The 25,539-nt window shown below is 37.9% G+C and overlaps 1 protein-coding gene across 3 annotated transcripts in view; it reads left to right on the top strand.

Moving 5' to 3' along the window:
• ano10a (anoctamin 10a) overlaps positions 1-25,539 on the top strand; it is a 65,436-nt gene that overhangs the window by 1,921 nt on the left and 37,976 nt on the right. For 2 of the 3 annotated variants that reach the window (XM_043688719.1, XM_043688720.1), the window contains exons 2-9: positions 2,716-2,868; positions 4,259-4,432; positions 7,033-7,167; positions 8,884-9,003; positions 11,879-12,448; positions 18,444-18,499; positions 20,224-20,298; positions 23,617-23,796. In XM_043688719.1, coding sequence (XP_043544654.1) covers positions 2,730-2,868; positions 4,259-4,432; positions 7,033-7,167; positions 8,884-9,003; positions 11,879-12,448; positions 18,444-18,499; positions 20,224-20,298; positions 23,617-23,796 — 1,449 coding nt within the window. In that variant the 5' untranslated portion in view covers positions 2,716-2,729. The remainder of the gene's footprint in view (positions 1-2,715; positions 2,869-4,258; positions 4,433-7,032; positions 7,168-8,883; positions 9,004-11,878; positions 12,449-18,443; positions 18,500-20,223; positions 20,299-23,616; positions 23,797-25,539) is intronic. The other variant, XM_043688721.1, reaches the window with a different exon arrangement.

Here is a 25,539-nt window from a genome sequence, read left to right as displayed (position 1 = left end):
CGTTTTCCTACATTAAATTCATCTGCCAAGTTTTTGTCCACTCATTCAATCTAGCTGTATCATTTTGCAGATTCCTATATTCATGCCACAGTGCCCTCCCACCTATTTTTGTATCACCAGCAAATTTGGATATATAACACTCTGACCTTCTCTAAGTCAGTAATATAGGTAATAAATAATTGAGTAACTAGGAATAATTCTTATAGCACTCAATTAGTTATTCCTTTCCAACCCAAAGAAGACTCATTAATCTGACTGTCTTCTGTGTACCAGCCAATCCTAAATCCATACTAGTACAAAACTCCAAATTCCTTGAGTTCCTATTCTTGTGCAATAACATTTTTTTTAATGTGGCATCTTGCTGAACTGAAGGACTGAATGGCTTATGTTTGTCCCTTCATTCCACCTGAAATGTCAGAATGGCTTCCATTCCTCCAGCACAATTGGAGATCTTGCTAAAGTAGGAAGATGCATTGTTCAAAGTGGCATTTTGTTTGGCAACTTTACAAGCCATTGCTAGTTAGAATGTTGACATTAAGCTCTGTTGTCTATGGAAAAAACAGTAGGTGTGCAGCTTTGCAATTTACAACCATCAGACAATTGAAGAGGCTTCACTTTTTTTAATATAGCAGTAGTTAGTTCAGTGATCAGGTTCACTGTAAGATGGTATGCTCTGTGTTATAGTCTCACAGCATGGAGGATAATTTTGATCTAAAAATAAATCTATGCTCACTGATGTTTCAGAAGGTCAGTTATCAAAACATTGAAGCACAGTGGCTCAGTGGTTAGCACTGCTGCCTCGCAGCGCCAGTGACCTGGGTTTGATTCCAGCTTTGGACAATTGTCTGTGTTGAGTTTGCACATTACTTCTGTGTCTGTGCGGGTTTCCTCCACAGTCCAAAGGTGTGCAGGTTAGGTGGATTGGCCATGTTAAATTGCCCATTGTGTTGAATTATGTAGGCTAGGTGGATTAGCTACTGGAAACTGGGTGGGATGTTTTTCAAATGGTCGATGTGGATTCGATTGGCCAAATAGCCTGCTTCCACACTAGGGATTCTAAGTCTAAATAGGCAAACTGTACAGGTAGTTCTTCTATAACATGGTGGGTGCGTTCTTGCGCAACCCTGCATTATAGAAAAATCGCGCTTTTATAAACAGTATGTAAAATGTTGGCCATGTAATTGCGTTACAGCCAACACACACATTTTAGAAACAGTGTCCCCAGTTCATCAATCGCATTACAGTGAGTTCACATTAACGAAACCTGTGTTATAGCGGAATGACCTGTATGTGAGATCAGAAATGAGGATCAGCGGGACCATGCTTTGCATGTCTGTAGATACTTGATGGCAACAGGGCAGATAGATGAAATGGTTAAGAAAGCATATGAGTTGCTTACCTTTATTCGTCAAAGTACTAATTGAAAGAGCACGAAGACTTGTGATGGAGCTATATGTAACATTAGTTATGTCACAGCTGGTTTGCTATGTGAAGTTCTAGTCACCATTATAAAAAGGATATAATTTGCAACCTCTCGTGCAAAGGAAATTCCCTGTGATGTTGTTTTGGTTGGTTCTTAACTAGTAAGGGGATCAAGGGTTACAGGGAGAAGCTAAAAGAATGCTGTGAGAAACCCATCAGCTACGATCGACTGGTGGAGTGGATTTGATGGGCCAAATGGCCAAATTCTCCTATATCTCCTGGTCTAATGGAATGATTTAGCTGTGAAGAGTGAATAGCTAAGCTGGGGTTGTTTTCCTTTAGAGCAGAGAAAGCTCAGGTGTATGGGGGGGATGAGGTGGTGTTTAGGTGGAGGAAGGTGACCTGATTGTACAGATTTAAAGGACATAGAGAGAAATCTTTCCCTTTAGGTTAATAACCAGGGGACACAGAAGTGTGGTAAGGAGAAGGAGGTTTAGAGGAGATTGCGGGGGAAACATTCACACACAGGTTGGTTGGTATCTGGAACTTCCTGCCTAAAAGGATGGTAGAAGCAGGAACCCTCTAGACATTTGAAGTATTTAAATTGCACTTAATGCCATAATGTACAAGGCTATGGGCCAAGTGCTGAAACATGGAATTATAATAGACAGATCCTTGATGACCAGCACAGGTATGACGGGCTGAAAGGCCATTTTCTGTGATGTAAAATCTGACTTCTTAATGTTATGGCTCTGGGCACACTAGATATTGTACAGCAGGAGTACATAGCTGATTGAGGACCAGAGTTTATGCCTATGGCAAACAAAGCCGAATCTGAAACACCCAAAGAAAGGGCAAGTCCGGATTCTGTAGCAGAGTTTAAGACTTAATTTAGTTAATGTCATTCATGGCTCAATTGATGGCACTCTTGTTTCTGAGTGAGGATGTTGTCGATTTAAACCATACCCAAAGGGTTTGAGCACAAGCTCTAAACTGATGCTCCTGGTGCAGTACTAAGGGAGTATTTTAGGGTCAGAGCTACTGTGACATCTTTTGGAAGAGATGTGAAGCCAATGCCTTTGGCTGCCCTCTTGGATGGACACAAGAAATCACACATGTCTGTTTTCAGGGGAGATTTTTTTCTCATGCATAACAAATCTTTTAAGTTCATTGTTTTCCACAGATGGTGGTGTGGCTGTAGACATGAGTCTTTTCTTAATGTAAATTTGTCGGCACAGGCCACATGCAGCAGTGCTTTTGTAATGTTCTACTGTCATTGTTCACTTGTTTTAGAAAGTGCTGCAAGGATGAAAAGAAAGGGCTCAGTTTCTGAAGATGTTGAATTTACTTTTACACCACTGGTGATCTTAGAGCTTGCCAAAGATACTCCAGAGGAGACAACAGAATGGCTCATTCAAAAAATCAAAGATGGAAAGCACTTGAGTGGTAAGTTTGTCACATGTGTATATTTATTATCTGGTCTGAATTTCTTTACAGTTACTGCTGAGCATATGTATGTTTTGACAAGAAACTGAAGGGGATTTTGGTCTGGAATATGCTTGGTATTTGTTTCAACAAAAAATCAAAAACATCTTGTCTAAAATGCAAAAGCCACTTCACTTTAAAATAAAGATGCTAGTGACATTCAACATTTTAAAAATGTGGCAAATTTTCTTTGTTAATTGCTGTTAGTAAAACACCCCAAGGCATTGTATATGTTAAGGGTGCTAAATAAATGCAATAGAAACAGAAAATGCTGGAAGTACTCGGCAGACCAAGCAACATCTGTGAAGAGCAGAGTTAACATTTCAGTTTGGGGACCTTGCATCAGAGTTAATTTGAAACGTTGGGTGAGATTATAAGTTACTCAACCCATTCATTCACATGAGTTTAATATCAAGCCCATTAACTCTGTTGCTGTCTGCAGCACTTTTATACAAAACAAAGGGAAGGTAGGTGGGGGGAACCCACGCACACCACGTTTTATGGGAGGAACAGAAAGATAGAAACTATTTGGGTAAATAATGCAGTGGCCTTGTTTGTCTGCAGATAAGCAAAAAGGACTGTGGACAGGTTGAGAGAAGTGGCTGACACCTGAAATGGTTTGGAGACGATGCATTTTGGTCTGAAATGGCTGTTCTAGTTCTGTTCTTCTGTTAAACCTTCCTCTTTTTAGCCTTTTTAAATTCTCAGCCTTGCCCAATACTGAACAAGTGTTTCTCCTGGCATCCCTCCTAATTACTGCAACAGTGCTCTGAACTGTACTGTTGGGATATAACCTGGTGTGTGTTTTTTTTTAAACTCTGAACTTCAGTATAGAAGCTGCATGAATCTCTGCAGATTCTTCTTAGCCATCCCACTTAGATCCTGGGATTTTCTGTTCATGCTCACAACCCTCTAAACCTCAATACCATTTTTTCTTGATCCTGGGACATTAATCAACATTCTTGGACCTTGAGATCAATCTTCCCCACTGTTTTTGGGACTTCAAACTACACTCCTGAGAGCTGTACTCCACTTACTCAAATCTCAATACGGCCTTATTGCTGAGTAGCAAGTCTTTCTGTTTTTGCGCAAAAAATCTGAGTAATTGTGTAGAAGATCTGGAAGTGTATCAGTTAATTATGTTTCATGATGTTATGCTCCTGCCTTCATAAAAGATTGTATTGCATTCATTATATACAGTGCTGGCCTTGTATATGTTGTTACACAGTTACATCAACTAAATATAATTAGTATATTGCACCTAGTATAGTAGTCAATAATGTGATGATGATTTTGGAGACAGTTGATTAAAGTAAGTCCGTCACATTGAGAGGTTCATTTCTTTTTAAAGGTGCCCATTTGAGTATCAGACCTTTGGAGGAAAACTCCAAAGTATATGTTATTGGAGCATCTTGGAGAAGGTTACTGCTTGGAGCTGAAAGCTTGGGCTTCGTTAAGGAATTTCAGGATGGATCAATGAGAGTCTTTACTTACAACAATAGAGAGGATTACAAGCATTTTACAGGTAAGCTTCTCGTGAACTACTGCATCAGGCTTTTATTTTTAAAAAAATTGCAGTGCATTTCACCCGCTGCAAGGATCTCAACAACATTTTCTGCAGCAAAAGATTTATTATCCAGCTCGTGCTACTAGTCCCAATCATTTACCGAATTCCAGTAGCTATGTTGTTGCAGTGACTTGATGACATAGCAATATTTTAATTCAGCTCTTAATTGTAGATCTAAGCTAGAAATGTAAAAATAGTTGTATTGAGGGAAGGCAATTTAGGATTTGATGCGGTATTAATCTTTTAAACATTAGCATTAAAGGAAATCGAAGATTGGCATTGCAAAAGGTAAAAGGAAAGGATAATGGAGAGGAGACTGAACTTTGAAAGTGGCTGTTTTTGATTTAATATGGCACACTTACAGCTGCTGAGTGGTCTGGACAATCAAATTTTGCAAGTGCAATCAGCAAGTATAAGATTCACCCAATATCCAAAGGTAAACGTGCGTTTGAGGTTTTAGTTTTGGCTTAAAAGAAGTGTAAATTCATATGATCACAGTGTAGGGTACCATATATCTGTGTAAAAGTTGGGTTTCTGAGACTAAGTTTTTTTAGATAAGTTAGGGGGTCGACTTAGACAGGAATAATAAAGTTAGGTAAAAATTGGAGAGTTTGGATGGTTCTGATGAAATTAAGTAGAATAGTTTACTTGGGGAAAAATGAGATAATTAAATAGTTATTCAGGAGTCAGACTATTATTTAGATCCCACACTTAATTTAAACACAGCCAATTACATCTACAACTCCAGAACACTTACCCACCCCACAATGTTGGTCTCTGCATCCACTCCCACTCAGGCACCCACCCAACCATGGGACCTGGAAACAACCCAACCTGGAATCATTTGAACTGGAGTCGACAGCCCAGACCTAATTTGCATTTGACCCCCTCCCGATCCCCACACCAGATATGATTTCCCTCTTATCAGAGTCAATCATGCCACCCCCCCACTTCTTTTCCAACTCCAAACAAGGATGCCACCACCAAACCTGACATCCGCTCTAGAATCTGACACCCCTGTTGCTGGACCTCAGCATCCATTCCCTTCTGCTGGAGATGGGCTGGACACTCCTCCACACCTCATCCCCCAAGCACTGAGAACCAACTGTCAGAATGGAAGTACAGGTCTGCTACTCCTAATGGAAACCTAAGCAGACTCTCCTTAAGAAATGTGGAGCTCTCTTCTTTCTTTTTTTAAAAAAAAATCAAGTGACAGAATTGAGAACTAGGAAGGATTGCAACTCTGGACATTCTAGCTCATTCATGCACTAACTATAGATATATTAATCTGTTTTCTCATTGTAATTGAGTAAATTTAATTTTATAATCAATTTTGAAGCATCCATGTGCAAATTATTCACTTGGTTAAGACAGCCTAATTATCACATTTCTCTTTGATTCTTTAGAAAATGCGAACGTTCTAATTGCCAAGATCTTTGTGCTCTGACTCAGATTTGTTAACTCACCATAGACCTGTCTCTGCATGTTCATTATCAACAATTTTGCTATGATTCAACTATTTTAATACTTGCCAGGCTAACCTCCATCTTACAATCTTTTGTAAACTTGAACTCGTCTAAAACTTTGCTGTCACTCCAAATCCTATTCACCCTCCAACTTTTGTACTCATTGACATATGTTGGCTCCTGGTTTGACGATACTTTTGATTTGAAACAACAACATTCTTATTCTTGTTTTGAAATCCATCTACGGTCTCTACCCCTCCAAATCTCTCTGACCTCCTCCAACCTGTAACCCTTCATAGTCTCTCTGTCCTTAAAATAAGGAGGGACACATAAGAATGGAATACATAAGAAGTAGGCCATGTTGCCTTGGAATCTTCTCCACTATTCAATAAGATTGTTGGTGATCTTAATCTGAATTTGATTTTCCCTCTTTATCCCTTGAGTCTCTTATTGTTGGAAAATTTAGACTTGTCATTTTTGAGTATTCAATGACAGAACATGAATAACCCTCTGTAGTAGAGTGATCCAAAGATTCATAACCTTCTGAGCAAAGAAATTTTGCTTCATCTCATACCTAATTGTCTTGTATCTTATTGAGACAATAATCTTAGTTCTTGCCAACAGAGGAACATCCACTTGGTTAAACTCTCTCCAAATCATATTTCAATGAGTTCACCCCTCATTCTTCTAAAGTCCAGAGTGTGCAGGCCTAGCCTACTCAATTTATTCCCATAGGACAACCTAATTGGAATGCATCTAAGTCATGCAAATCCTTCCCTACTTATGGAGACCAAACCTCACCATGCTCTGTGCAATTATTGCAACACTTCTTTGATAAAGACCAACATGCTCATTCTGGTCTCTTATACATTCTGAAATTTAGCAGGCCATGCCTTCACTTACCAGTATTTTAAGTCCATGATTTGATTCTCTTCACTCCCTTTTAAGACATGCTTTAAAACTTGTCTGTTTCGCCAAGCTTTTGATCACTTGACCAGATATTTCTTTCTGGCTAAGCATTACATTTTGTCTGCTACTACTCCTATAAAACACTGTTAGAAGCGATTTATAAATGTATGTTTTTGTTTTCAGATGATGACAGTGATTTTCTGACAATGACAGAAAAGCAGTACATCATCAAACGTGAATTGGAAAATCTGAGGGCAGTAAATGAGACCATGGTCCCTGGTCACCCACAAGCCAAACTCTACCCTGGAAAATCAATCTGTAAGTTGCTCATATTTCTGAATTTCAGTTTCAGTTGATTCTTGGGTATCATGAAAATGGGGAGTGGGGAAAGAGTAACAAAACTTCATTTGCGAAGAATGATTGTAGAAGCTTGGACCTTGGAGAAGAGAAAAGAGAAGTTTTCAAAATCCTGGTATCTGGGCAGAGTAGATAAGGAAAAACATTCTCACTCCTAAATAGATTTAACAAAAGCAGAGGATTTTAATGGTTTTAACAGGTTTTGTAAAATAAGCGAATGTAAGGTGGGATGGGGGGGGGGGGGGAGAATATTTTTCATACGTGTAGTTAGGGTATGGAATGCACTACCTGGAAGTGTGGTGGAGGCAGGTTTAATTGCAGCATTCAGAAGGCATTGAATGATTTGTTTCTATTCAAATAATGTGCAGAGTTGTGAGGGGAAGGGAAGGAGATTGGCACTCAGTTAAAATGCTTCGATAGGCAGTGTGAATATAATGGGCTGAATGGCATCTTTCTGTAACTGCAACTATTCTGTAACTATAACTGTCCTGTGATTCTGTGGGAAGTTTACACAGAAATATGCAGAATTATGACTACATCCTAAATAACACTGGTGAGATTGTTGTATGGGATTTGTGACGATTATAACTATTCACTCATTCTGATCAGAGCTGCTGGTTTATGTGTTTGGAAGAACAAAAGCAGATGATGCTGGAATTCTAGTCTCCCTTCAAGAACGATTGTGAAATTTGAAAGGGTTCAGCAAAGATTAATAAAGATGTAGCCTGGTTTGGAGGGTTTGAGCTATAGGAAGAGGCTGAATAGACTGGAGTGATTTTCTCTGGTGCATCGGAGGGGTGACCTTTGTAGAGGTTTATAAAATCATTAGGGTAATGGATAGGATAAATAGACAAGGTCTTTTCCCCAGGATGGGGGAGTCCAAAACTAGAAGTCGTAGGCTTAAGGTGAGAGGGGAAAGATATAAAAGGGACATAAGGGGCAACTTTTTTCATGCGGAGGGTGGTGTGTGTATAGTGAGCTGCCAAGTGGAGGCTGGTACAACTACAACATTTTTAAAAGGGATCTGGATGGGTATATGAATGGGATGGGTTCAGAAGGATATGTGCCAAATGATGGCAAATGGGACTAAATTAATTTAGGATATCTGGTTGGTATGGATGAATTGGATCGAAGGGTCTGTTTCAATGCTGTACATCTGACTGTATGACTCAAAGTATTTGCAACTTATACAGTTTCATCAATGCAATAAACAGTTCTGTTTCTTATGTCTTTTTTTTTGTTTGAATTGGAAAACGATAGTTAATAATTCTTCTACCTGAAGGATGATACTCCCAGTGAGGTGTTGCATCACATAATTTAGATTTGATGTTTTATATAAAGTGGTTTTGCTCTTTGTTAGACTATAAGTTGACTCAATGCAAAATTAGTGATTTATTTTGATCCAGGTGCTGTATGACATCTAATTCCTAGCAAGTCTTGAACTTCAATATTTTATACCTCATCTTGTGTTTAGAAATGCCTGGAGCAGGGATATTTGCAAGTCACTTCTTTTGATTGCAGTAATACAGATTTGTTATTTTTGACTGCAATAGTCCTTGAATCTCTCTCTTCTATCAATTATATGTATATGCAAAAGTTTTATGCCTCATGTTTTTTGGGTGAAAGCATGCAAAAGAAATAATTACATATTTAAGAGCTACCTGTATTTTCCCCTAGTTCGCCGTTTGCAAACCAGTGGAATTCTAATTCAACTCTATCCCCTACATGAACCAGCAGAACTTAAAAAGCTCAGTTTTATCTGGTATCGGCAAGTAAAGTTTTCTTTTCAGCCTCTTGGTAAGTCAGTGAATGTTGTAATATCTTACTTGCATTAAAACTCAGTTGTACAGTCAGTGGTTTATCCAGTTACATGTTAATGTATGTCAGGTATTTGTTTCCTGAAGCAAAGTATCAACTTTCACAAATGTGTTGCAACAACTCATTTACTCCAACAATATATCTGACCAGGAATTGGTTTTCTACTTACTGATGCAGTTTCTCTTGATGATTCATTATTTGCATGAAGAGATCTTCAAGAATGATAGTGTCCCTAGATCTGCGTCAATAACTTTGGATTGAAGTCCCAAGCCAGGACCTGTTGGCCTTGGAATCTTCCCACTGCCTCCTCACTATTACCCAAGAAAGATAGTGTATGTGAAGAGGTGTTTAAAAATCCCTGTTTGACTTGATATCTCTGTTCTCTGGTATAATGGGAATGATTGGGCAATTGTTGTGTCAAATGTGCCTGGAGACTGCATTTCTGAAAGCGGCTGAGTTGATTCAACCCATTGAGCCTGCTCTGACCTTCAATATAATCATCCATGTCAATGCTTACTCCTTTTTACCTCATTGGTATTTTGAAGTCTGTCAATCTCTACTTTAATATACTCTGACTGAGCCTCCACAACCCCTGGGGGTTGGAGAATTCCAAAAGTTCACAACCCTCTGAATCAAAAGATTTCTCCTCATCTTGGTCCAAAGTGGCTTTCTCTTTGTTTTTAAACTGTGTCCATTGATCCTAGACTTTCTGATCAAGGATAACATTTTACCTTGTTTATTCCTTCAGTATTTAATTCATTACAAAGATATTGCCTCTTATTCTTCAAAACTATCGATAATACAGGCTCCGTTTACCCAATCTTTCTACATAGGATAGTTCTGCCAACCCAGGATCAAGCCTAGGCATTCTCTCTAAATAATGCAGTGTTCTAAGTGCAGTCTAATCAAAGTTTTAAATAATTAGTGCAAGACTTTCTATTCTGTACTCAAATCCTCTTGTAATTATATTCCACTCACTTGCATTTTATTGGAGAGCTTACCATTTTTAACTAAAGGTGCTGCTATATTTTTGGTCATCAGTTCTGTTTGCTGTCATTCAAATTTTAAAAAGATTATATGTAGGATAACAGAATGACTATTTGATCCTTTGAAAAAGAACCACCCAATTGATCTTTGATTTCCCCCCATCCCCAACCTTTTCTTTGTTGTCCTGTTTTTTTTCCCCTCTTTATAAGTATTTAACTAATTCCCTTGAGAAAACTAATACAAGTCTGCTTCCACCATCCTTGGCACATTGCATTTCAATTCACAGCAACTGTGATCATTTTTTAAATAACTTCTCCCAGTACCTGGAATAGTTTCCCAGAGCCTAATACTCAGCTGCTGAGTTTGATCAAGGAATCTCCTCTGACTTATTTCAAACCAAAAGGCATGAGTTCATAGACACAGTTTAAAGACACTTAATTTTCTGTGTAAATAGACTTTCTTATTCTTTGAGGAAACTCAGCAGGTCTGGCAACATCTGGTAAGAAAGCAGAGTTAATGTTTTGAGTCCAGTGACTCTTCATCAGAACTGTTAGCAGCTATGAAAAATGTGATACTTTTACACTGAAGCTGAGTTTGGGGGAGTGAAGGGGAAGGTAAGAGGTGAGCAGATAGTTGGAGAGAGATGGAAGCGGTACATTAAAAAGACTATAAATAGCAAGGCAGGACAGAAAAGGTGAATAAGTGACAATAAGAGCTAAGAGTAGAAGCAAATCGGTGAGCTGTACTGAATGTAGCCCATATAATGTGAAAATGGGCCTAGGGAGCATGGGTGACTGTGCTAAAAGCAACCCATGTCATAACATGGCTGGGTGTGTAAAAAAAAAAACATGCAAGTATAGAATCTGGCTGTAAAGTTATTGAACTCTATGTTGAGTCCGAGGGGCTGCAGGACCTACAAGTGGAAAATGAGGTGTTGTTCTTCAAGCTTGCGTGAGGCTCAATGGGACACTGTAGCAGGCCTGTGATAAAAATGTTGACCAGGGAACATGGCGATATGTCGAAGTGGCAGCCACATAGAAGCACAGGCCATTTTTTACCTATTGACATAGGTGTTCTGCAAAGCAGTCACCCAGTCTGTGTTTCGTCTTCCCATTGTAGAGGAGACCACATTGTGAGTAGCAAATACAGTGGGCTCAATTGAATGAAGTACAGGTAAATTGCAGCCTCACCTGGAAGGTATGTCTGGATCCTTGGATAGTGAGGAGGGAGGTCGGCTGTACTACACCTTTTGCGATTGCGTGGGAAGGTGCCATGGGGTGTCATTATGTATTGGGAATGGAGGAGTGAACCAGTGTCCCAGAAGGAAAGGTCCCTGTGGAATATTGATAAGGCAGGGGAGGGGAATCTAATCATGTAATCCTTTTGGACATGACAGAAATGATGGTTTACATTCCGTTGGATATGGAGGCTGGTGGGATGGTAGTGAGGACAGGAGGGCCCTATCATTGTCGTGGGAGGTAAAGTAAGGGACGTGGGCGAAAGTGCGAGAGAGAATTTGAATACTTGAGGGCCTTGTCAACCACAGGGATTTAACTTTCAAAAAGAGTTCAAGATTGCAGAATGTAGTGCAGCAATGGATCCATTGAGTTATTATAAATCAGTGACCCTTTAATACCTTCTAATCTACATGGCACATCATCACTGTTAGAAAACCAGGAGGCTGACCACAATAAGTGGAATGACATCTAGTAGCTGCCTAGGGATGTGTAAGTTCGTGAGCAGTGTGTTTGCAGGAAGTTCAACAGTTTGAGTCGAATCTCAAATGTTTTATATCAGTCTTGTCTTCTATATTTTAAAATTTTGAATGGTTAGCCATTCAGCATTCTTTTTTTTTTCTGTTTTGCAGATGAGATCCAGAAATACTTTGGACAGAGCATTGCGCTTTATTTTGCTTTCTTGGAGTATTTCACCTTTGCTTTGTTTCCCATGGCTGTAATTGGAGTGCCTTACTATATATTTGCATGGGAAGATTATGACAAGTATATAGTGTTTGCCACTTTCAACCTTGTGTGGTCAACCATTGTCCTGGAAGTCTGGAAGCGTTGGTGTTCTAGACTTTCTTATAAGTGGGGGACACTGACAATGAAGAGGGAGTTTGAAGAACCTCGGCCTGGCTTTCATGGCACGTTGGGAGTGAATCCAGCAACTGGCAGAAAGGAGCCTGTATATCCTTCTTACCGGCGGCAGCTGCGTATCTACTTGGTTTCAGTGCCTTTTGTCTGCTTCAGCCTCTACATCTGTATTGTTGTTATGATGATCTACTTTGGAATGGAGGATCTGGTTTTAGCCTATAATGAAGAGGCTCAATCAATGTTCAGCAGTAGCTTGCTGTATCTCCCTAGTGTTGTTTATGCTTTAGTTATTGAAATTATGAATCGAATTTACAGATATGCTGCCACATTTTTAACTTCATGGGGTAAGTATAGTCTTTTCTCAAAGCTGATAGTGTTGAAGTTAAAGTTCTTGTAGTAATTTTTTCATCTATGCAATTGATGTTGACCATGTCCCACATTAACTAAACTGATGGGTTCTGTTTAAAATATAGGTGAGGTAAAAGAAGGATTTTTTAAAAAAAACTAACAAGCTGACCAATCTGGAATGCATTGTTTGCATTGATGGTGAAAGAAGATTCACCGTAATTGTCCAAAGGGTAAAATTGGAATACATGGGAAAATTATTTGCAAAGGAAAATCTTGCGTACAAAGGGCTATCCAATTAGTTCCCTTGTACCCTGCTATTTTAGAAGAGTCATCACCACATGATAGGCTGAAGAGCCTCATTCTGTGCAATATCATTTTCATTCTGTGAACATGACTTCTAATTTGGTCACGAGAAAATGTTTCAAATGAAATAGCAGAAGTAGGCCATTTGGCCCTTCGAGTCTGTTTCACCATTCAGAAGATCATGGTTGTTTTGAATACCACATTCTAATCAGTCCCCTAAACCTTAGATTCTCATTAAGCAAGGGAATCAATCTACCTCTACCTTTTAAAAATAATCAATGACTTCATATCGACACACTTCTGAGGCAGAGATTTCCAAAATTGCACAACCTATAGAGAACAGGGGGGAGAAGTCTCCTTAGCTATGTCCTAAAAGGTCAACCCTGGCAGTGGAAGAAGATCCTCCTTTTAACTGCCTTGCGTTGATTTGAAGTTTCGAGGCATGTCTGTCTTCTCTTTTGGATTGAGGAGAGAAGTGTATGTAAAATCATTGCAAAAAAGGTCAGTCACTGACACCTTGATCACTAAGATGTTGGATTTCTGACTGACATCAAAAGGACTGAGCTGAACAGTTTTTTTTTCTGCTGCAGCATCAATTGTAGAATAAAATCTGCAAGAGTAACATTTTCCAACCAGATTCATAGTAATTACAGTACAGGAGGAGGTGAATCATGCCATTGTACCTGTCGACTTTCAACTTGGCCCCAGTCCATTTTCCTGCCTTTATTCTTATGTTCTTTTGAAATGCTTACTTAATTTCCTTTATTTTAAATGATGCAGTCTTGTGTTTAACAGCTACATCCAATACAGCATTCCATGTTCTAATACCCTGTGTAAGTGAAAACATTAGTCCTTAATTTTCCCTTCATTCTAGTGATAAGCTTTAATCAACAGAAACAATCGATCTTTCAACATTTTTCATAATTTTGGATGCCTCTTTCAGATTTCCAATAATGTTTACTCTTCTTTGATTATGTCAGAAGGGTTTTCTCTGAGGGTCATCAGTCTTTGGAATTTTCTTCTACAGAATGCAGTGAAAACTGGATAATTGAATGTACTTTGATTAGACAGATGTTTGATCAGTAAGAGTCAAGAGTTTCAGATGTACAGGCAGGAAAGTAGAATTAAAAACATAATTGAATCAGCCATGGTCTAATTGAAAGTTGAAGAAAACCTGGGCTGAATGGCCCACTGCAGTGACCAAATGATATTTTAGTTCACTAGAATAATACTTTTACAATATTATTTTAATATAATCATTTCCCATTCTTCCTAGGGCTGCATTCATTAAGCCAGTTAAGGACTAATGAATATCTTATACAGAATCAATTTTATATTAATATTATGTCTAGTGCCACACATATAAATTTAATTCAATATTATTTGTCTTTGTGACCATTGTGTGTTGCATTATAGTGCTTTAGAGATTTTTGTATCTGAGGTTCTTGATGTCTGTTCTATGAAGCCTTTTAGGTACTTGTTCTTATTTTCTCAATGTCGTACTTTACATTTAATATCCCAGTCAACAAATCTTCATACAGTATAGGCTAACTTGGTCAGATTTAATGAATGAAATAAATAACTTTTAAATAATTGCTTCCATGTATTACTTTGAGCAGGACACCTAATCTGAAAATAAGACCGTAATATTTCACAATTTAATTTGCCATTTTTAGATAAAATATTTCTTTACTATTTGAGCAGCACTTTATTCAAGTTAAATAATGGATTTGCCCCTTGGTGAATCTCCTAAGGTGCAATTTTGGGTAGTGTTAGATTTTTTTGGCCAAATTTATGACTTAACAATAATTAAAAGTTAACAAAAAAAACTATTTTCTTTATGACATTGAAAATATTTTGTGTTACAGTCATGTATTACTGTATTCTTTGAGAAGGTGACCAAATATGTAGACGAGAGTAAACCAGTTGATCTGGTGTATATGGATTTCAGCAAGGCATTCGATAAGGTTCCCCACAGTAGGCTATTGTACAAAATGCGGAGGAATGGCATTGTGGGAGATATAGCAGTTTGGATCAGTAATTGGCTTGCTGAAAGAAGTCTGGTTGATGGGAAGTGTTCATCCTGGAGTCCAATTACTAGTGGTGTACTGCAAGGCTCGGTGTTGGGTCCATTGCCGTTTGTTATTTTTATAAACTACCTGGATGAGGGTGTAGAAGGGTGGGTTAGTAAATTTGCAGACAACACTAAGGTTGGTGGAGTTGTGGATAGTGATGAAGGATGTTGCAGGTTACAGAGAGGCATAGATAAGCTGTAGACCTGGGCTGAGAGGTGGCAAATGGAGTTAATGCGGCCAAGTGTGAGGTGATTCGCTTTGGCCAGAGTAACCGGAATGCAAAGTACTGGGCTAATGGTAAGATTCTTGGTAGTGTAGATAAACAGAGAGATCTCTGTGTCCATGTACACAGATCCTTGAAAGTTGCCACCCGGGTTGACCGGGTTGTTAAGAAGGCATACAGTGTTTTAGCTTTTATTAATTGAGGGATTGAGTTCTGGAACCATGAGGTTATGCTGCAGCTGTACAAAACTCTGGAGATATAGGACAGATGTCAGAGGTAGTTTCTTTGCCTGCAACGATAGTAGATTCGCCAACTTTAAGTACACTTAAGTTGTCATTGGACAAGCATATGGACGTACATGGAATAGTGTAGGTTAGATGGGCTCCAGATTGGTATGACAGGTCGGCGCAACATTGAGGGCCGAGGGGCCTGTACTGCGCTGTAATGTTCTATGTTCTATTACAGTTCTACAGCCTTACTCCAGATGATGAATTGAAATAATTCCATGGACTCCAAGTTACCCTTTACTTACATGTGTACATAAATGGACTCTGACCAGCTAGCTCAGAGCCAGTTCCTAGAGTGAAGAGAATCCCTGAGACTCCTGTTTTTCTGTCAGCTAGGATTCCCTGTTGGGGCTGTTAACCTGGTCCAAATCAGGGACTCCTACTCAGATACACATGGCCAAGCTCGTTCCAATCACTATAGAACATGTACCCTTCTGGATCCAAGTAACTATGTTACCCACTGTACCACAGTCTACATCACAGGCAGCAAATTGATGAGATCTTGCTATCTTATGGAGTGAGTTATCATTATCTAACTGCAAGCCTTCTCCTTCTCTGTGTATTTGCTTTGATGACTCAGGTTTTTTGACCTTTAAATTGTCTATTATGTACCCTGTAAATTTCATAAGTTAAATTAAATACTGCAGCTACCAAAATATTTTTAATCTAATATGTTAAACAATAAAGAAAGTCTTTTACATTGGATACAATGCTAGATCCACTAGTTTTATATAGAGGTTGTCACACAGCAAACCATTTTAAAAAGAAAATTATCCTAACTATGTTAGTCTAAAGTATATGCAAAAATTCAAATTTCTGTTTGGTACTCAAGAATCCAACTACTTTAAGGAAATGATGATAGAATTCAGTAGACAATTAAACAATAATGAGGATGGAATGTACCTTCAAAATTTACAGGAGTGAGGTGCTCTGCAAATATAGTCAGAAACTATATTCATTGTTGGACAATCAGCAATTCTATTTGAATAGAAGTAAACCATACAACAACTCCCTTTACCACCACCGCCCCAAGTCCCAGCCATCATTTATTTGGGTCATTGCTATTATGCTTTTTGTTTTTTGTGGCTCCAGATTTTTTTTTTTACTCTGTTGTGGGACTTGGGCATAAGTGGCATCACCATTCTAGTTGCCCTTGAAGTTACCGCCTTGAACCACTGCAGTCTGGTGTTGTAGATCAACCCACTGTGCTGTTAGACGATTCAGCAATTCTGAAGCAACAACAATATATTTCCAAGTCAGGATGGTGAGTGGCTTGAAGGGGGAGCTTGCAGGTTGTGTTCCTGTGTATCTGCTGCCATGTATTGCATTTAAATAGCTCCATTTCATATTGAAGGTGTAATGACGTGCTCTATAAACTCTTTATTTACTTTTTTTGAAGACCTCTACAGACACGCAATTCTGACCTCTTGCCCATCCCTAGTTTTAATCGTTCCGCAGTTGCTACTAATGGTGGAGCTTAGGGGCTTCCCTTTCCAAACACCTCTGTCTATCTCTTTTCTCTTTAAAATGCTGTTCAACAAGCTATCACTCATTTGTTATAATAGTGCCTTACGTGGCTTTGTCAAACTGTTGACATAAATGCTCCTTTATGATAACGATGCTATGAACAAAAAAGAAGTTTGTGGCCATCAGATGAAGCTAGAATATGGACTCTGATTTTTGTTTTCACTGCATTGTCTTTGTTATATTTTTAAATGATTTTCTGAACAGGCAAAGGAGAGGAGTTGAGGCCTAGCCTGGTCAACCATGATCTTGTTGAATGATGGGGTAGGCTTGAAGAGATGAATGGTCAACTTCTCCTACTTTTTATGTTCGTCTCATCTCTAAATTCAGCAAATCAAGGGGATTTTTGCATGCTTTTAGAATTGTTTCACAATTAAATATAATACTACTTTTTCATTTATTTTGCTTATTCTATTCTCTGAACTCATCTGCAGATATTTCCATCATCTCTTAAAAGCTGACTGGGAAGATTTCAATATTTACTATTAAAATCCTGTCTGAAATCACCATGTAATAGTTTGGATAGCATATTCTACTCCCTGAAACATTCTCACATCTCCATTAAATAATTTTGAGGGTTTATAATTTAATAGTCTGTTCCTAAACTAAATTAAATATCATCAAAAGGCCTGTGGTACACAACAGGGAACAAACACATTTCATGCACAAATCAGACCAATTTCTCAACTCCAGTATTAAGATATGTGAGTAACCTTAACTTAGCAAAAGTGAAACCTCCAACTTGAACTTTTTGCTGCCAGATAAATTTGATAGTTCGCATATTCTTAGTAAACAGTTTAAGCCCTTTTTTAAAAAAAAAACTTTTTCTCAAACTCCTTTACGCTCTCTCTTATGCAGACTCGTGAACAACTCAGAACATACCAAAATCAAAAGGCTGTGTGACCCTTCTGCATTTTCATGAATGCCTCTTCAACAATTTTACTATCTTGGTGTTACTCTGTTGGCATTTCCTTTTCAAATACCTGTCAGTATTTTCTTTTCAAATATCTGATCTTACCAGAGTTGTAAGCCATAGGCCCAGATTAATGCTTTGGGCTGTATGTGCAAACTCCACTGCAACACCTGACAGAATTAAACTTAATTGACGAATCTGGAAGTGGAAGCTAATCCTGAGTAAAGGTGGAAACCATTGTTAATTGTTGTAAAAATGTCTTTCAGAGAAGGAAATCTGCCCTTATCTGGTATTGCTTACACATGACTCTAGACCTATGGCAATTAAGTTTTTACTCCTAATTGGTATCTGAATTGGCCTATAGACTACAAGTTGTACCATATTGTGACTTACCACGTGGACTGTATTACATCAAGAAGGCCTTCTCGAAGGGTAATTTGGGATAAGCAAAAAATGGTGGCCTTGCCTGTGGCACCCATGTTCCATCAAAAACTAGACTTTGCAACCAGTGGAAAATCAACTGAAGAAGTTCAAAATGTTAAATATTAGAATATGATTGTATGACACTTTGTTTGAATAGAGATACTTCAATGAATTCCTATTCTTGGTTCTTTAAGAGTGGCCATTATTTGATTTACCATTGATTGATTGATGTATTTTGTGCAGAAAACCACAGGCTTGAATCATCTTATCAAAATCATTTAGTTTTGAAAGTGTTGGTGGTAAGTACACTCACATTTGTATCTGTTGAATAACATTATTTTAATTGTATATCAAAAATGATTAGGAAAACTGTATTTAATCAGAAGCCATCCATGCTGTGAAAACAATCTGGGGTTCCAAGAGGTGATATTGCATAAACTAGGCTTATGTTCTTTTAAATAAAGTTGGAGCATGATATAATTAATTTCTGAAAAGTTCAATTCGTAATGGTAAAGGGACTGTTTTTCCTTTTGGAGTTGAAGGTATATTAGACTTGGGGATGTAACTTAACTTTGGAGCTAAAATATTCAGAAAGTGAGTTAGAAAACACTCCCCTGGATAGATGGTAGACTGGTGGAATTCGGTGCCCTCAAAAATTGGAAGGTGTAGGGTAGTTTAATTATATTAAATCTCACATTGCACCTTTTTTTTTTTGTTAAGAAAATACATTAATACAGTTACAATTAAAGTGCAAATCAACCACAATTTTAATAAATGACTGACTGACTGACTGACTGACTGACTGACTGACTGACTGAATTCGCAAGGAGGGTGGGAGTAAGGGGAGGAAACCAGGAGGTGTTTAAATAAAGTAGGAAAAAAGCCATTTTTCCCATTGGCCAGGGGATACCGATTTACAAATGAAAGGCAAAAGAACAAAAGGTGACATGAGAGAAGTTCTTTTTACACAATATTCGTAGCTCAATTTGACTGCCCATGGGTGTGTTGGAGGCAGATTTGTTAGTGGCTTTCAAAACAAATTGGATAATTACTTGAAAAGGGAAAATTTACAAGGCTATGGGAAAGGAGGCATGAGTTAACTGAATGCTCTTGCAGAGAGCTAGCACATTCACAGTGCTGTAGCATGCTACAATTCTATTTCAGCTGTCAAAAACATATGAACTTCACAAGCCTTCTTCCATAATCTTCATCTCACTCATATCAGTATAGCCTTTTCCATTCTCCCTCCTGTGTCCAAATAATTTCCTCTTAAAGGCATCTGTGCACTGTTTACTTTGCTTCATGTAGTGGCAATTTCCACATTCTAACCACTCTGTTGTTGATAAGAAAGCAAAGTGTTCTACTAGATTTTTATAGCATATTGGTTAAGCCACAACTAGAGTTCTAGCCACCCTGCTTTAGGAAGGCTGTGAATATCTGTGGGAAAGCGCAGAGGAAACTTACCATAATGGCTGCAGGGTGATTTTTGCTGCAAGGTTAATTTGGAGAATCTTTAGTTATTCTCCTATATAAGATTATGACCAGTTCAGGTAAGCTAGAAAATAAAACATTGTTCCCATTAGCTGATAATACAAGGACTGGGGACACAGATTTGGAAGTTTTGGGTAAGAGATTGAGATAACAAGTGCGGAAAAACTATTTGTGGTAGATAGCTGCTTACAAGGTTGGTGAAAGTAGAACTAATCAATAACTTTAAAGGATATTGGATGGGTATTTGAGAAAAATAATTTTGCAGAGATACAGAATAGTAGGTACGGGCTAACTGGATTTTTCTTCAGAGAACAGTTTCATACAATTATGACTCAGTATTCATAACACACCCAAATGTATGACAGAATGTAACTGATGTTAACTTAAAAGCTATTGAAAAACTATATCAAACAGCGGAAGAACAAAATTAAGCTAAAATCTTTTATTTAGGTCTCTGAACTTGCATATTGAGTTTGATATTTGCTTGAATTCTTAACTATTTCCTTACAATATCTACTTTCTTGTTTTCCAGTTCAATTTTGTGAACTGTTTTGCATCCCTTTTCTACATTGCATTTATTCTTCAGGATATGAAACTTTTGAGACAGGTAAATATTTCAAAATGTAAGTTACTTAATTTATTTCTTTGTATGCCTCCAAAAGGGGAAGGCTTTTGTAAATCCATCTTAATTCTGCATTTTGGTCAAAGCATCTTCTTGTTTATGCTCTTGTATTTGTTTATTGTGGAATTACCTGTCTATTATCCAAATGGAAAATCACACTCACAGTATTTAATAAATCTCACTTGACGACACTGTTCAAAAATGCTGTCTTGTTGTTTGTGTAAATGTCAGATGTGCATCTTCTGCATGACCACTTCTGTGAGTTCTCTAACAAGATCATTCTGAAACTTGTGCCCATGATGACTTGAATTCCTATCCATTAGCTTCCCTTGCCCTATCTGTTTTGCACAATCTGACATACTTGCCCCTCACCCACTTGTCTTTCCTTGTCTTCCCACTTGTCTTTTTCGTCACCCTGTTTCTTGCCGACCCTTGCATTTTTTTACTTCTGTATTTCTGGCAGTACTAGCTGCGAAGTGTTTTGTAACATCCTGAAGTGTTGCGAAGTGCTAAAGAAATGAGTACCCTTTTTCAGCATTTAGCGAGCACTAAAAGTCAGCTGACTTGCAGCTTCCTGTCCCAGTATGGTATTCTGGAACTTCTCATTCTTCTGCTACAGCATTACACCAGGAGCTATAACTCCAAGAATTCTTTCCCTAACCTCCTTTGTTCTCGATATTCTGGCCTTCCTGAAAAGTTTAAGTCAGTCAAAAGGTAATTCTTCCCCCCCACTTCTTGCTCGTTGTGTACAATGCCCTAGAGCATTTAATTACATAAAAGTGCACTGTACACTGATTTATTTTTCCTATGCAGCCCTAAATATTTGCACTGGCTAGCAAATTGTTGTCATTATAGATCTAATCTTTAATAATAATTGCACCACGCCAAGCAATTCAATACTTAAAATAACATTAGATTGCCGTTGAAAGCTCAGCATGTTTAACCAGTCAGTAAGTCACCTTTATTGAGAAGAAAGATCTTGAATTTAATTCTTTTCCTGGTCTGATATAGCTTATCCTAACTGAGGTGACTCTAGTACCTCTGCATTACAAAAATAAAATTGGTTAACATTTTGGCTCCTGATTGCTGAAATGTATACCTACTTCTTTCCAAAAACTGAGAGAACCTTGGATGCTGTAAATCAGACAAAAATAGTAATTGCTAGAAAAGCTCAGCAGGTCTGGCAACATCTGTGGAGAGAAATCAGAGGCATTTTGAGGAAGGGTCACTGGACCCGAAAGGTTAACTCTGATTTCTCTCCATAGAAGCTGCCAGCCTGCTCAGCTTTTCCAGCAATTCCAGTTTTTGTCACTATCTTCTGTCTCTCTGTCACAATTTTAAGAGGTTGCAGGAAGAGTGTTTTAGGGGTTCCCAGTTCTCCATCCAATTCTCAGATATGTAGAATAAAGAAAGCACATTATTCTATACTTAAGAGGTAGAGTGCAAAAGGAAGGATATTGAATTAAAATGTTTCTAGATCTGGCTGGAGGATTATGTCCAACTCTGTGCACTAAACTTCCAGATGTCCAAATCTTGGAGGTGCAGGCAATATTTGCTAAAATTATTCCAGGCATGAAGAATTTTGTTTAACTTTAGAATGTGGAATTGTACTCCTTTTGAATGGAGAAGATTAAGCAGAAATCTAATATGTGTAAAATTACAAAGCATTTTCACAAAGTAGACAGGGAGAAACAGTTTTCACTATTGATTGTTTATAGCTATTAGAGACTAATTTAAGGTAATCTGTAAAAGAACCGAGGGGGCAAGAGATTTTAAAACAACTAGTTATGAGCTGGATTGCCCAGTGTATGAAAGAATAGTGGAAGCAGATTTAATCGCAACTTTCAAAATGGAATTGGATGAGTAGTTGAAAAGGCAGAACATAGAGGGTGACTGGGAGAGACTAGAGAAATTACACTGTTTAGCTCTTTGAAAAAGCCAGCACAGGCATGATAGGCTAAATAACCTCCTTCTGTTCCAAATGATTCTAAAAAGAAGAATGCACCACCAGTTGGTGGTGTGAAACCCTCTATGCAGTAGTAGTTTTCAGACATTCACTGTTCCAGTTCCTATCAATAATGGTCACTTAGTAAGATGCATAACTTGTGCATTGCTGACAAAAGGCAATATCAGAATGCTTCAGAATTTCTATTCTGGATGTTATAAATTGGTGGTATATGTGATTAATATTTACTGAAGCAGGGTGGATCAATTTTCATGCTGTAGGATAATCACTACCCTGATCAGATTTCTTGCTATATATCAGGCAAACTTATGAACAAGCCTGGGGCCTTCATTTTTGATCCTGGAAAATAGCCAGTCTATCTCAGGATAACTTACCCTTAAGGTAAACTAAGTTTGAGCAAAGGTGGAGCTAGTTGTTTTACATTGCTTCTGTGTAGTATGTAAATTGTGTTCACCATCAACAGGATGCTGCTGACAAGCCAAAAAATACATTCTGCCTCTCACAGTAATGACTAAGATGGTATATGAATTTCACTATTGGTGTGATGCAGATATTTTGACCATATGTCCCAAAGGCTGGTGGATTGTGTCAAGTGATGGATCTTTTTGCCTGGTCACAACAAGCAAGATACTAACTTGTATCCAAGCAGCCTGCACTTTCAAAACTCCGAGCACTGCATCCAACGTTAAATATGATTGGAACTGAATAAATGTTGTCTATGGAGTGCAAAGAATTAAACTGTGAACTGTTTAGGATTGTTAGTCAGGTTTGCAGTTATGGTGCACTTGCATGTGCTGGAAGCTACATATATTAACACACAGAACTTTGCAGAATGAAATAGCTTAAATACTCTGTACCTGTTTCAACTGAACAAAGTAAGTTACAGCCATTCTCTGCTTTACTTATCAGGCAATGCCTTGACCAATCAATCCACCAGCCTGGCTTAAAATTTAAACAAAGCCTAACAATTAATTGTCACTCATCTTTAACTGGTGCATTCTCCATGGTAAAACCTGCACTGAGTCCACTGGCCAACCAATAAGTCCACTCATCCCACACAACATATGTATTGCTTTCTCTTTGATATTTTTGGAAATTGTCCTGATGACTGTAAAACAAAAAGTTTCAACAGAATGATTTTTTTTAAGCTGTACATAAGTTCTGTACAACCATATGACCACTTACATATTGCATAAAATTATGCAGTGATCTTTAAAATTGGAGGAAAAAGTTTAATGGGTGGGGGTGTGGTTGGAAGGGGGAGTTGAACTTTCCTTTTTTTTTAAAAAAAGAATAAGTTATCTGTAACGCATCTGACTTATTCTGTGTTCTCCCAGAATCTGGCTGCCTTACTCATTACCTCACAAATAATCAACCAATTTGTGGAATCCTTGTTTCCTTATTGCCTTCAAAAACACCGCAAAAAGATTATCAAGCAGAAGCTTAGTATATCAACTGAAGAAAAAGAACCGTTAACTGATCAAGTCAAGCTGGAAGGGAAAATGGACACATTCTTGGTGAGTATCAGTCACAACATTAAAGTTGAGCAAAGTAAGTTGAAATAGATTACAAGAATACCACGTCAGACCCCTTGGAATCTTAATGTCTTCAGCCTTGGAATTGTAAGATTGTATTTTATATTTTTTTTGTAGGAAGGTACATCTTGTTTGTTTTTGTACACTGGTCCTGGTGCAGTTCCTCCTTTCTGTTCTATTGGTTATTAATTGCATCTACTCCCGGTGCCAAAGCGGTTCAGTTTAATTGTAGAAACCCATTTGTAGGAAGTTGAGCTCCAATATTTTGGGAAAACCTTTAGGCCAACATTTGGCAGGACCAGACATAATTTTGCAAGGAGATGTGTGAGTGGGATGAGCAGGTAAGTAGTAATGAACATCAAAAGAAGTGTAAAATAAAACATGTCAAGAGGAAACTTGAAAAAAAGCATTCAGTGTAAGGTAGTAGCAGACTCCTAAGATCTATAGTGCAAGAACAACTTTTCTTTTGAAGAGTGAGTCTGGATAGATGATAAATCCATTTTGATAAAATGGCAAATAGCTTTTTGGGTTTTGTGGTAAGGGTCAGACTGTGCAAGAGCAAAACAATAATAAAATTGTATAAAGAAATGATTGACCAAGTTAACATTGAATGTAGGTTTGGCAATCCCATTACAATATAATTTTACCACAATAAAAACAGAAATTCTTATTATATTACTCTATACAAGGAGAGACTTAAAGCACTGGAATGGTTTGTGCCTGAGCAAGGATGATTCAAGTGGTGATTAAATGAAAAATATTACCATTAAGAATTTTGATATGGTGAGGAAGAAGAGACTAGTTTCTGTAGTGATGAGAGGAGCATCGAAACACCCATCAGCTTAAAATTGGAACTGATAGAGCAAGGAAAGAAGGAGAAATGTTCACAACTGCTTGTTGAAGCAAGAAATATTTTGTCATCAAAGGTAGTTGATGCACATATGATTTGTGGGTTTTTTTTTGATGAAACATTGGACAGATATTTGCATTTTAGAGGTAACTAAGAAGTTGAGAGGGAAAGAGCAGATCTGTAGGAATCACACACAGACCTCTAACAAGGGCTGGCAGATAAATGATGAGTCAAATGATAATTCATTCTGCATTACGTACCTCTCATTTGTTATTTATTTCTGTACATTTGGTAACATCATTGCTTGCAAAATAAGTTTTTAAAAAGAAATAAGTCCATATAGCTATTGTTGATAAGTTAAAGACATCTTGGCAACAGACATTTTCTTATGATCTTGAGGAAAAAGGAATTAAGATAGATTTGTAGTGATTATAATGAGGTCAGCCTAGTGGACCTCCTTTAAAATGAGTTGCCTGCTTGGTTCAGATTAACAGCCCCAGTCAGGGAGCTCTGGCTGACAGATCTTTTTTTAAAATGGGGATTTGAAGTTTGTCCTCATTTCCCTGAAAACTGGTTGATGGTAGGATTTAGGGTTTGGCTTTGCCGCCCATGTCCTTGTAAATTGCTGTTTCTCTGTATACGACTGTTTGATAGTTTACAAAAAATTGTGTACTGTAAATTGAGCATCATTGAGGAGGTTATTGCTGAGCAGGTATTCCTTGATAGAAGATGTCAGTAACAATGCTATCATGTTGCTGATCATTTGAGAATAGACTGATTTGGTTTGGATTATCCTGCATTTTGTGTACAGATACACCTGGGCAATTTTCCACATTGGTAGATGTCAGTGTTATATGTGTTGGAAGAACTTCAAA

The sequence above is a fragment of the Chiloscyllium plagiosum genome, chromosome 4 (genome assembly GCF_004010195.1).
Source record: "Chiloscyllium plagiosum isolate BGI_BamShark_2017 chromosome 4, ASM401019v2, whole genome shotgun sequence".
Lineage (NCBI taxonomy): Eukaryota > Metazoa > Chordata > Chondrichthyes > Orectolobiformes > Hemiscylliidae > Chiloscyllium > Chiloscyllium plagiosum.
Note: the sequence above shows the minus strand (reverse complement) of the source record. Positions and strands in the feature narration are given on the sequence as shown.